At 56.1% G+C, this 12,296-nt stretch overlaps 1 protein-coding gene across 1 annotated transcript in view; it reads left to right on the forward strand.

The window, feature by feature from the left end:
- STK11IP (serine/threonine kinase 11 interacting protein) overlaps positions 1-10,125 on the forward strand; it is a 15,425-nt gene extending 5,300 nt beyond the window's left edge. The window contains exons 8-25 of the mRNA XM_006763382.2: positions 598-724; positions 988-1,091; positions 1,222-1,317; positions 1,558-1,599; positions 1,793-1,927; positions 2,063-2,147; positions 2,916-3,233; positions 3,373-3,578; positions 3,871-3,987; positions 4,076-4,253; positions 6,042-6,275; positions 6,372-6,475; positions 7,443-7,540; positions 7,641-7,819; positions 8,025-8,106; positions 8,303-8,373; positions 8,815-9,062; positions 9,728-10,125. Of these exons, the coding sequence (XP_006763445.1) occupies positions 598-724; positions 988-1,091; positions 1,222-1,317; positions 1,558-1,599; positions 1,793-1,927; positions 2,063-2,147; positions 2,916-3,233; positions 3,373-3,578; positions 3,871-3,987; positions 4,076-4,253; positions 6,042-6,275; positions 6,372-6,475; positions 7,443-7,540; positions 7,641-7,819; positions 8,025-8,106; positions 8,303-8,373; positions 8,815-9,062; positions 9,728-9,877 (2,574 nt within the window). The 3' untranslated portion in view covers positions 9,878-10,125. The remainder of the gene's footprint in view (positions 1-597; positions 725-987; positions 1,092-1,221; positions 1,318-1,557; positions 1,600-1,792; positions 1,928-2,062; positions 2,148-2,915; positions 3,234-3,372; positions 3,579-3,870; positions 3,988-4,075; positions 4,254-6,041; positions 6,276-6,371; positions 6,476-7,442; positions 7,541-7,640; positions 7,820-8,024; positions 8,107-8,302; positions 8,374-8,814; positions 9,063-9,727) is intronic.
- The last annotated feature ends 2,171 nt before the right edge of the window (positions 10,126-12,296 follow it).

A 12,296-nucleotide genomic window follows, 5' to 3' on the forward strand; every position in this document is an offset into this window, starting at 1 on the left:
TCAGTGGTTGAGCGTCAACCTTAGAACCAGGAGGTCACCTTTGGATTCCCGGTCAAGGGCACATGCCCGTGTTGCAGGCTCCATCCCCAGTTGGGGGCGTGCAGGCGGCCGCTGACTGATGATTCTCTCTCATCACTGATGTCTCTCTCTCTCCCTTTCCCTTCCTCTCTGAAATCAATGCAGATATATTAAAAAATAAAAAGCAGGAAGGGGACATTGGACTATGTGAAACCAACCTGTCTGGGTTTGTTAACTGGCACTTGCCAAAATTAGGCTTCTAACCCCACAGAAGCTGGGAGACGGGCCCCATCTTTAGGTGTTGGCTAGAGCAAACGCAGTTCTCCTGGCAGCCTTGAGTTTTTCTGGCCGGAATGTAAGGGGGCTGGAGTCGTCATCCTAGGGATGTGGGCTTGAGCTATCAGAAACTAAACCAGTACTGGTTCAAGTTTAACGTGGGGAAGAGGATGGGTAGATGAAATCGTTTGGGCTGAGAGTTTGCCGTTTTCACAGGCCAAGGATAGGCCTAGTGGCAAAGAGGGCTTAGGGGAGCCTAGAGTTTGGTCCAGGAAAGGCTCTTTGTCACCCGCTTCCTCCCAGGACTTGTCTGAGCTTTGCCATCTGGACATCTCCTATAACCACCTGTGTTCGGTGCCGAGAATGGGGCCCTCGGGAGCTACTCTGGGGACCCTGATACTGCGAGGCAATGAGCTCCAGGGCCTGCATGGTGAGTGGGGGAGTGCGGTGGTGGCAGGCAGGGGGTAGGGGAGGGTGGGGCACAGATGGAGGGGATGGGGCAGTGTGAGACTCAGGATGGCCAGGCGGCCTGGGAACTGTGTCCCTCCAGAGCTGATGCTCGCTCACCGGCAGGTCTGAGGTGCCCAGGGTTATCTTTTCCCTGCACCCTCCCCAGCCTACCCCCAGCCCGACCCCCACCCCCCCACGCTTGCTCTCACTCACATGCCCTTCCTCTTTTCTCGCCTCCGCCAGGCCTGGAGCAGCTGAGGAAGCTGTGGCACCTCGATGTGGCATACAATCTGTTGGAAGAACACAGGGCACTGGCACCACTGTGCCTGCTGGCTGAGCTCCGCAAGGTGAGGCTTGGGCGCTTCAAAGACCGGGAAGCCAGCTTTGCGCCCCTCCCTCCTTCCCGTGCTGATGTGGTCAGTGCCCTTCCTCCCACAGGGAGGCTAAACCCACCTCTGTCTCCTTCCTGCCCCTCAGCTCTACCTGGAGGGAAACCCTTTGTGGTTCCACCCTGCACACCGAGCGGCCACCGCCCAGTACTTGTCACCCCGGGCCAGGGGTGCTGCTTCTGGCGTGAGTGATCTTCCCATATCCGCTCGCTTTCCCTTTCCTGCCCCAGCCGCCCTCACCCCTGCACCTCTTGCCTGTTCTCACCCTCTAACTGGACCCCTTACTTCTTGCTTATTTTGCTGGTACCACCTGCTGAGCCTGGTGGTCCTCACAGGCCCAGGAGGGCTCCCACCCGGGCTTGGAGCTCCCCCAGGGAATGAGCCCCCCACCAACACTGCCCCCTCCTCTTTTCTCTTCGTTCAGTTCCTTCTTGATGGGAAGGTCTTATTACTGACTGATTTCCAGGTGAGTGTGACGGGGAGGGGCGGGAGTGGGACAGCAAGGGCTGATTTGGGAGGACACTAGCTGAAGCAAGCAGGGTTTCGGGGTAAGGGGCTTCCCGGGCAGCTGGAGATGGGTCCCGCCTCTCGGCCAGCTTGGGTAGGACAGAGGTTCCTCTGGCTCTGACCTCTTTCTCCTTCCTGTTGTCACACGCCAGACCTCCACATCCTCAGAGGCCCCGACTCCGTCCTGGCCGGTGGGGAGCACCACTGAAACCTCGGGGGGTGTTGACTTGAGTGACAGCCCCTCCTCAGGGGGCATTGTGGCCCAGCCCCCGATTCGTAAGTTGAAGGTAACAGCATCCTAGGCTGCCTTGTACCTGGGGTTGGGTCCCTTGACTGGGGCTCTAAGAATAGTAAGGCTTTGTCCCTGCGTGTGGGTGGGCGGCCTGGCTTTCATGGAATTTCATCACTCTACCCAAATTCAGGGCCGAGTTCGCGTGAGGCGGGCAAGTATCTCAGAACCCAGTGACACGGACCCAGAGCCCCGGACTCCGGACCCCTCCCCGGCTGGTGAGCTGGCCCTCCCCCCAGCCTCCCGTGTCCCAGCCCAGCGCTCCCAGTGCTCTAGTTAGGAATGTTGTTGGGTGGAGCGCAGCCCTGTAGAGGGCCTTTTAGCCTTTCCTCTTAGTTTGGGGAAAGGAGAAGAGACTGCTCCTGGACAGCACCTTCCGAAGTGTTTTATAAGGAACTTTAATTTGTGGGATGTCACAAGGATTCCGTGGCCAGATATGTTTGGGAGATGCTTGGTAAACAAATAGGTGTCCTCCCTCTGGGCCATCGTAGGACCTTAAATGTGCTGCTCTGTATGGCGAATCTCCCAAAGTAGTACATGAGGTGCGGTTGGGAACTGCATGTGACCAGGGTGTTTCGTAGAATATGCTTTGGGGCCTGTTGCTGGGGGAAGCCTTTAGCCCAGCGGTTCTCAACCTGTGGGTCGCGACCCCTTTGGCAGTTGAATGACCCTTTCACAGGGGTCGCCTAAGACCATCCTGCATATCAGATATTTACATTACGATTCATAACAGTAGCAACATTACAGTTATGAAGTAGCAACAAAAGTAATTTATGGTTGGGTCACAACATGAGGAACGGTATTTAAAGGGCCAGAAGGTTGAGAACCACTGCTTTAGCCTCTCTCTGAACCCTTACCACCTCCACCTGTCGCACAGACTTTTACTTCACCCTGAGGAGCACTCACAGGCAGGTGGTAGGGATGGGGGCTGGCTGAGCTGTGTACCTCCCCCGCCCCCTGCCCTGCCCTAATACACACCTGTCCAGGACGGTTTGTGCAGCAGCACCGGGAACTTGAACTCATGAACAGCTTCCGGGAACAGTTTGGCCGGGACTGGCTGCAGTATAGAAATCACCTCGAAACCTCGGGAATCCCCGCTCTGGCTTCCTCTAAGACTCCTGCCCTCAGCACACTGCCCCCGGACACACTGAGCCCAGAGCCTGTGCCCAGTCCTCCACTTACAGAGGAGTTGCCACAGAAAGTGGCAGAGGAGGTCAGCATGGGGCCGGAGCCACAGGTGGAAGAGGAGTTTGAGGAGCAGGGAAAAGAGGAGGAGGAGGAGGATGAGGAGGAGGAAGTGGAAGGTGAGCTCTTGGTGGCTGCAGGTGGTGTGTTTGGGAGAGTGGGGTGGCTGACCCCTTGTGGATGGAGGGCCAGCTCACGGGAGGGCAGAGTCTTGGTACCTTTCCGTCCTTACAGAGCCCCCTCTTGGTTTCTCCTCAGCGGAGCTCTGTCGCCCCATGTTGGTATGTCCCTTGGAGGGACCTCAGGGCGTGCGGGGCAAGGAGCGCTTTCTCCGGGTCACGTCTGGCCACCTGTTTGAGGTGGAGCTCCAAGCAGCTCGAACCCTGGAACGGCTCGAGCTCCAGAGTCTGGAGGCAGCTGAAATAGAGCCCGGGACTGAAGCCCAGAGGGAACCTCTGCCTGAGGTGAGTGTGGGGGCGGTGGGGGTTCTGGAGGAGGCGCTGGGCTTTTTTTGGGAGCCAGCTCTGACAACATGGCTCCCCATGGTCGAGGAGGTAGCTGGGGGCCAAAGGTGGCCCCGGGCGGCTTGGGTGGCCGGCCAGGAGCAGAGCTTGTGGGCCAGAGCGCGATGGTAGCAAAAGCATTTTAATGGAGTCCAGAGCTATGTTTCCCTCTGTGCTCTCAGTGTAACCCTAATCCCTCTGCTGTTTTTTTCCTTTGTTTTGTTTTTTTTTTTGGTCCCCTCTTTCCTCGCAGGGCTCAGAGCCGCCCCTGTTGCCCCCTGTCCTCGCTCTTCGCTTCTCTTACATTCGCCCAGACCGGCACTTGCGTCGCTATGTGGTGCTGGAGCCTGATGCCCAAGCCGCTGTCCAGGTGATGGGGCCCAGGAAGCTGGTGGGAGCTTGGAAGCTGAGGGCCGGGGTCCTCCTGCTCACAGCTGCGTCCGGCCACCCTGTTCCAGGAGCTGCTTGCTGTGTTGACCCCAGCAGCCACCAAGGTTCAGCATCAGCTGGGGGAAGCAAGGGACCAGCTGGAGGACAGACTCCAGTGTCTACGTTGTGGCCACGATTTCAAGCCGGGGTATACCAGGTTGGAACTGGACAGTGTGGAGGGCTGGAGGCCTCTGTTCCAAAATTCAGGTACAAGCCCTGCCCTTGACCTCCTGCCCATGCACCTCCTGCTGTTGTGGGGAAAATGGCTTGGAGGGAGGGAGTGTGGAAGGGTTCCCCAGGGAAGAAGGGAATGGGGACCATCTTTCTGCCTGGAGGAAAAATAAAACTGTCTGCCTGCTACATTTACAAAAGCAAAAAAAGGAGAGATTATCTCCCCCTCCTGAAATGTCAGGAAATACAATCTCTGTAACTATTTAAACATATTCATTATTTTTTCATAACCTGGAGGCTTTCCCCCCTTTTTGGCTAACATTTCAGAAAGTACATAAAACCTAATGAGGTTTTAGTGATGCCATCCGAGCACGTCTGGCTGTTGAGTAAGATGCTTTGGGAGTTGGCTGAGATTGTCCTTCCTGACTGACCTTGGAAGCTGCTAGATACTGAGTTGTGCCTGTGGCATCTCTTTGCATTCTGTTCTTTAAGACGAGAAAATTTTCCATTGTAGAACAGTCAAAAAGACATTTGAAGACATTGAAGAAGAAAGATATTCTTGATAAGTCCTATGTTGAAATGCATGCTTATTACTTTCCTCCTGGCAGCAGCTGGAGCAGGAATTTACATTTTATTCAGAAAATGGACCCTCTCCAACTTCACCCTGAGCCTACCAGGAGGCGGCCCCTGAAGCTCCGCAGGGCAGTGGTGTAGTGGAAATAGCTCTGCCTCCGCCCAGGCCCTGGCTGTCCTCCAGGGGGTCCTGTGGCCCCTGGGGTTTCTTCAGTGGAAGCATTATTAATGAACAGTCCTGTGTGCTCCATTCACTTTTTGCTTGAGCCTCCAGTATCTTGTCCGAACAAAGATGAGAATGAAATTGCCCCAAAGTGCTGGTGGGAGATTTAAGTGTGACAGAAAGGCACCAGGCACAGTGCTGGGCTCCTAAACAAAGTCTTGGGAGGGGTGTGTCAGTTGTTTGAAGGCTCCAGCACATGCCAAGCACATTGTAGCTGCTCAAAGAATCCTTCTTGTTCCTGATCCCTGTCCTTTACCTGATTACGTTCACTCATCCTGGCAACCTTATAAGATTGGCACTGTTGCCTGACCCATGTGGCTCAGTGGTTGAGTGTCGACCCTGCACCAAGAGGGCGCCAGTTCGATTCCTGGTCGGGGCACATGCTCGGGTTGTGGGCACGATACCTAGTAGGGGGTGTGCAGGAGGCAGCCAGCTCATGTTTCTCTCTCATCCATGTTTCTATCTCTCTCCCTCTCCCTTCTTTCACTTTCTAAAAAAAAAACACATTGGCACTGTCATCATCCCCATCTTACAGATGAGAAACCAGGCACAGAGAGTGTAGGAGTCTTGTCATAGTGCATAGATGATAGCCTTTATGTGATGGAGCCGGGAATTGGACCCATCTCTGGTACCCTGCCTTCCTGGTCTGTTGATTTGGGGCTTAGACATTGCTGGTAGACCATCGAAGCACATGACCAGCCCAGGCTGTGGGAGGGAACCAGATTTTGGCTGTGGTTGAATTTGGCTCCTTTAAGAAGGCCTGAAATGACATGGTGTATTTTGAGGGGGCTGTGGGCCATGGGTCTGGGTTTGCTTGTCCCTCACTGGATGGGGAGTGATTGGTTAGCAGCCAGGCCTGCAGAGGGAGGCAGGTGTGCTGGGAGTGGTGGGTAGTGTATGGTGGGTAGTGTGTGAAGCTGGAGATGGGGGCCTAGGTGAGTCTGAGAGTGGGTGGGGAGCATTATGAGCATGGTGGGGGGTTGTGCTGGGTGGGGGTTCATGGGGACTGTACCCATCCCTTTCTCCAGAGTCTCCTACTGTGTGTCCAAACTGTGGTAGTGACCATGTGGTTCTCCTGGCTGTGTCCGGGGGAGCCCCCAACGGGGAGCGGAGCCAGGAAGAGCAGCTGCCAGCCTCGTCGCAGTCCCCTAGCACCGTCCACGATGACCCTCCTGGCGAAAGTGACGACAGCACCAGGGCTGACAGTACCCCATCTCAGGCACTGGGCTCCCACGACCGCCACAGGTGGAGCCTCAGTCCCGGTGAGTATAGGCTCAATGAGACGGGGCTGGTGTTTGGGGGAGGGAAGATGGAGCCGCGCAGCCGGGGCAGGCTGATGGCCCATTGCATGTTCCCAGCCTCCGAGCGCTGTGGCCTCCGCTCTGTGGACCACCGACTCCGGCTCTTCCTGGATGTTGAGGTGTTCACCGATGCCCAGGAGGAGTTCCAGTGCTGCATCAAGGTCTGTACCAGCCTGGCACTGCCCCTGCCCCTAGCTGAGCAGGGCGCCTGCTCGTTCCGTCACAGCCAATGGAGTCTTAAGCTGTTGCTCTGGAACTGCTAGGTCTGGCTCCCCGTTTGGCACCAGCGGTTACTGGCTGTGTGTCTGTGGACACGGTCCTTGATGTTTGAGTCTCCGTTGTCACTCCTCTGTACGGGGGATAAGACTTAACCTTTCAGAGTGTGGTAGCATCAGGGAGAGTCAAGTCTGTAACTGCCCAGCCCAGCACCTGGCCTCAGTAAGTGGGACCTCCTGTCATTACTGTAAATACAGGACGCGTTTGGACCCTCTGCTGAGCACCTAGCATGTGCTGGACACCAAGGAGCTAGAGTAAATCAGTCTTGTCCTCTGTCTTACGTTCCAGTGTGAGAGACAGACAGTGATCACGTGATGCAATAGTGCTGGGCTCAGGCGAAGGCCCTGGAAGGGCATCTGGTCCACCTGAGGGGTAGGGAAGCTGCCCCTTCCTGGGGCGGTGATGGCTAAGCCAGTCCTGAAGGATGAGTTGCAGAGGAGGGAGGAAGGATCTTCTAGGAAAAGGAAGCAGCACATGCATGGAGACTTGAGAGAGTAGTGGGGAAAACTGCCCTGATGGCAGCAGCTAGAATGGGGGGAGGGTGTGGGGGGCTGTGACCAAGAGGAACAACCTCATGTGTCTGCTAAGGAGTTTGGATTTGATCCCAAAGGCCATGGGAGCCCCTGAAGGATTGGAAGCAGGGGATGGCACCCAGTTTTATGTTTTAGAACTATTAGTCTGGCAGAGTGTGAAGGGCAGGGACTGTGGGATGGAGAGCGTGGCCAGTGGGGAGGCTGGGATGGATGAGCAGGGAGGGGCAGGCTGAAGGTGCTGTCACAGGAGCTCGGCTCTCCGTCTGGCAGCTGCCTTCCTGGTCCTCTCTGTTTCTCATCAACTTCCTTTGCTCTTTAGGTGCCACTGGTATTGGCAGGCCACCCTGGGGAGTGTCTTTGTCTTGTGGTTGTGTCTGACCACAGGCTTTATGTGTTGAAGGTGACAGGGGAGATTTGGTGAGTGAACGGGGCCGTGGCCAGGGAAGGGTCAGGGTTCCCCTGTGGGTCTCACTTCACTCTTCTCTTTCCTGCCACTCTACCCCTCCTCTCTCCACAGCGGGCCTCCAGCTACCTGGCTGCAGCCAACCCTGGCCATTCCCCTGCAGGATCTGAGTTGCATAGAGCTGGGCCTGGCAGGACAGAGCCTGCGGCTGGAGTGGGCAGCTGGAGTGGGCAGCTGTGTCCTGCTGCCCCGAGATGCCAAGCATTGCCGAGCCTTCCTAGAGGAACTCACTGGTGAGAGAAGAAAGGGAGAGGCAGGGAGGGCAGGTCGAGGGTCATAGGTCCTCCCACGCCTGAGACACATGGGTAATGAAACGCCACTCTCAGAGAAGTTCCTGGAATCTAGAAATACGGAGAATGGGAAGGTGTTGAGAGGCGGTGAGGTTGGGAGAAGAGGTGGAGTCATGACCGCTCCCTGTCTCTGGCTGGCACCGTCCAGATGTCTTGCAGTCCCTGCCCCCAGCCTGGAGGAGCGGCGTCAGTGCCACAGAGGAGGAGGTGACCCCAGAGCACCGACTCTGGTGAGTCAGTGGGAGGGTGAGGCTGGGGTTGGTCTCTACCGGCTGCTCTTCGAGCACAGGCCACCTGACCTCAGGCCCCCAGGCCTGGCCCTTCCTCCCTGTCTGCCCCTCTTGGTACTCCCCCCCCTCTCCCTGCCTGCCCCCCACCCCTCCCCCAGCTGACCACTCTCTCCTGGGGCTGCCACCTTCCCCGCAGGCCACTACTGGAAAGAGACTCTTCCTCAGAGCCTTCCCGGTTCTTCTACCTTCAGGTGTTCCTGGTTGAAGGTGAGGCCTCTGTGTGCCCTTGTAGCATTTCTCAGTTCCTGGCATCGGGACTTCCTGTCACTCCTGGGCATACCCAGATAACCCCCTCAGTGTCCCCAGTCTCTCTGGGTGGGGCCGAGAGGTACCCAGAAACCTTTGCTCTCGGGGCCAGGCTCGCTGTGCGGTGGAGCAGGTTGGCTGGGTCTGCTCTGCCTCATCCTGTGGGAGGAGGCGAGAGTGGACCCTCCTTTCTGAGTCCAGTGGGTGGTGGGCAGGTTTCCTTTGTCTTAGGCCTCAGAGGTTTTGGAGGCTAGAGGTCCCTGACGTTGGGCCCAGAGGCTTAGCTGCTTTGTGGCCATCTCGGTGTGGCCGCCCTCCTCCCCCACGCGCTGAGCCTGGGCCCCAGGGTCTGGGCTTCTCTGCGGCCTTGCGCTCGACCTCACCCTGCCTCTTTTACTGCAGGCCCCGAGACCTGTCCTGTGTCCCTGTTGCTGACTCTGTCCAGCTTGTATCTGTTAGATGAGGACCTTGTAGGGTCCCAGGCGGAAGCCCCTCTTCCAGCGGCATCTGGTGAAGCCTCTGAGAAGGCCCTGCCCTCGGGGCCTGGCCCTTCCGTGTGTGTCAGGGAGCAGCAGCCACTCAGCAGCTTGAGCTCGGTGCTGCTCTACCGCACGGCCCCGGAGGACCTGCGGCTGGTCTTCTACGATGAGGTGTGTGTGCACATGTGTATGTGAGTGTGCGAGAGAGAGAGTTTGTGGTGTGGGAAATGGTCTAGGAAGGCTAGGAATTGGGAGCAGGATGGGGAGAGCAGAGAAGTAGGGTATAAGGACCTGGGAGGCTCACTGGGTTTGGACAATAGCAAGGGGGAGGGGGATGGGCAGCTGTAGGCTGTGCAAACACCATGAACTTGGAGCCCCGCCTTGTGTTAGCTGGGTGGCCGTGAGTGAAGCACCCAGTTTGCATTTGATTGGGCTCTTCTGGCAGCCAGTTAACCTTTACAACCTGCACATGAGGAGGTCCTCTCATCAGTCCTAATACTGATGAGGAAACTGCAGTTTCAGGATGTTAACCAGCTTGCCCAGGTCACAGGTGGTAGAGCTAGGAACCCAAGCAGTTCCTTGAAACTGACTCCAGAACTTCCATTCTGGAAAACAGAGAAGATTAAAGAAACAAGATAGTGGCGTGAAAGCCCTTTGGGGGCCTTCAGTAGGATCAGTCGGGTTCTGTTTAAAAGGTCAGCACCGTTTATGGGGAGTGACACTGGGTTGGGGAAGGGAAGAGGCCAGGAGCAAGGGGTCAGTGGTCCTCCCTGCGATTTCCCACCCCTTCTCTGGTGTGGCCCTCTGAGTCTCACTCGCCACTCTTGGTCTGCCAGGTGTCCCGGCTTGAGAGTTTTTGGGCACTCCGTGTCGTGTGTCCAGAGCAGCTGACCCCCCTACTGGCCTGGATCCGGGAGCCCTGGGAGCAGTTGTTTTCCATTGGCCTCCGGACGGTGACCCAAGAAGCTCTAGACCTTGACCGGTGAAGCCTCCATGCGGGCCCTGCCCTGGCTGCAGGGGCCTGGCCACGGGTGTTCTCCAGGCTCTGGCTGTGGACTTCCCCAGGGTCTGGGTGCTGGCCAGTGAGACCCTGGATGACCCACGGCTCCAGGGAATGGGGAGAGAAATGGTCAGGCCTCTGGATGACCTGGCCCGAGGGGACAGGCTAAGTGGCCATAGGAATGTTCCTTCTGCACTTTTTCTCAGGTATCAGTAAAGCTATTTCCATTCTAGATGTCATGCGTGTTTTTAGATGCGTCACTCTGGAGGCCTGTGGTTCTTCTACGTTTTCTGACAAGAACTGCCGCGCCCAGTGAGGGGCCCAAGCTGCCTTGTTTGTCCTGTGAGACCCTGTCTCAGCCATCCTCTGCCCCCATGATGGGATCGAGTGGGACCCCTGACCCATGGGCACCATCCTCAGCACGCAGCGCCTGGTATGCGGCCCAGCATGGAAATCACTGCCTAACAAACAGCTGGGCCAGGTAGGTTCTCACTCCTGAAATGCATTTGGGAACTGGTGAGGACCTCAGGCCATGGGCAGTGGGGACTGGACAGGCGAGGCTGACTGGAGAGAGGGCACATGGAGTTGGGGCTGGCATCTGGTGGTTTCTGCTCCTGCCTTCGGTCAGCACTGCCTCACTCCTTGACCTCTGTCTACGTGGCCCCGGTAATTGGTTGAGGAATGCTCATGTAGCCGGTTTGGCCTGCCAACACCCAGACCTTTTGGTGGAGCGGTCAAGGAAGAAGCAAGTTTCCCATGCGGGTTGCTGAGAGGATAAGCCTGAAGCCACTGGCCTGAGGGGAGAGCTTTGCTGGAACTGGAAAGTGCAGAGAAGAAAGAGCTGAGAGGGGGGGTGACAGGGATAGGTCCTGATAGTGTCCTTGGAGTCCCCTGGCCCAACTGTGCCTGGAGGCAAATAACCCTGGACTTTTAGGTGATGTGAGCTAAGGCAGTGGTTGCCAACCGGTGGTCTGTGGACCACTGGTGGTCCGTGAGGTCCAAAAGGTTGGTGACCACTGAATTAAGGGAGACCTCTTCTTTTTTCTTTTTAGCTTAAGCTAATTGGAGCCAAATATGAGCCACTAAGAAGGTCATAACTACATGAACCCCCATTCTGACTTGAGCTAGCCTAGCGGGATCTGCTTCTTGTCCCCAAGAATGAGCACTGGAGTAGTGGCACCCACGCAGTTGTGTAGACAGGCTCTGCCCTGGTAAGAGGGCTGGGGAAGGTGTGCTGGGGACTCAAGCCAAGCTGCCCTTGAGCCCCAAAGCTGGGCTCGGTCTGAATGTGTGTGTGGTTTTGAGTCATGATGGCTGGATCTCATCTATGAACACTTACATGCCAGGTGCTGAGCTAAGTGCTTGGCAGTGTGCTCCTCACAGGGGTCCTGGGAAGTGGGTGGCATCTTGTTACAGGCGAGGTCATTGCCCACCTGCCCTGGGTTGGCGATCTCCTGACAAACCTAGACTTGTCGGGGACAGGCAGACCCAGATGTATATTTGGTTTCTCTTTCCCCCAGAGTGTGGTGAGGTGTTAGGTGAAATATTAATTCATGGGTGGTTCTCACCCCTCTTAGCCGAACTGGAGAGAATAAAGATGTCAGGTTTTAAGAGAAAGGGCTAAGCTATCAGAAGAGGTTGAAAAGGGACCATAAATAGATAAGAGCTCCAGAATGAGGAGGCAAGGGCTTTTAGAGAAGAGCATTTGAAGTAGTGGAGCATTTACAAGTCCCTTAATATTGGGGTGGGGGGCTCTCAGGATGGAGGGGCCCTGGAATTAGGGGGGATAGTGACCTGTCAGATGCTCCCCATGCCACCAAGGCAGCAGGAGATGGCAGTTTGGAAGGTCCTGACAGGATAGGGCTGGTGACAGTTGTCCAGGTTATTTTGCCTGGAGAAAGGTAGTGTCCCAGAGAATCCTGTGGGCCCCGGAAGTCAGCTGACAGTGCTGGGGGATGGGATAGGCCCAGCCCCTAAAAGGGGATGTGACCCAATTAGACGTGAAATGATTGAGTTTAAATCACTGGGCTCATGATAAGGATAAAGTTGAGTTGTGGTGAAAAAGCTTACATTTTTTCGTACCTGGGGACTACTCCATTCCTGGGATCCCATCTGTTGTTGGAAAAGTCAACATTGACAGGTTTAGAAGGTATGGACCTAGAGGGCAGGTGTGTGTGTGTGTGTGTGTGCGTGTGTGGTTCTTTTGTAGTGTTCTTTGGTGTGTGTGTGTGTGTGTGTGTGGGGTGTGTGTGGTGTGGGAGTGTGTGTGTGTGTGTGTGTGTGGTGTGTGTTGTGTGTATAAGGAGGAGTCACTGCAGAAGAAGGTAGAAGCCTCAGCAGTTACAGGGAATGCAAATGTAGAGGAAAGATATGGGGAGGCAGGAATAATGGGAGGGGAGGGAGGC

Source organism: Myotis davidii, unplaced genomic scaffold (genome assembly GCF_000327345.1).
Source record: "Myotis davidii unplaced genomic scaffold, ASM32734v1 scaffold575, whole genome shotgun sequence".
In the NCBI taxonomy this organism is placed as follows: domain Eukaryota; kingdom Metazoa; phylum Chordata; class Mammalia; order Chiroptera; family Vespertilionidae; genus Myotis; species Myotis davidii.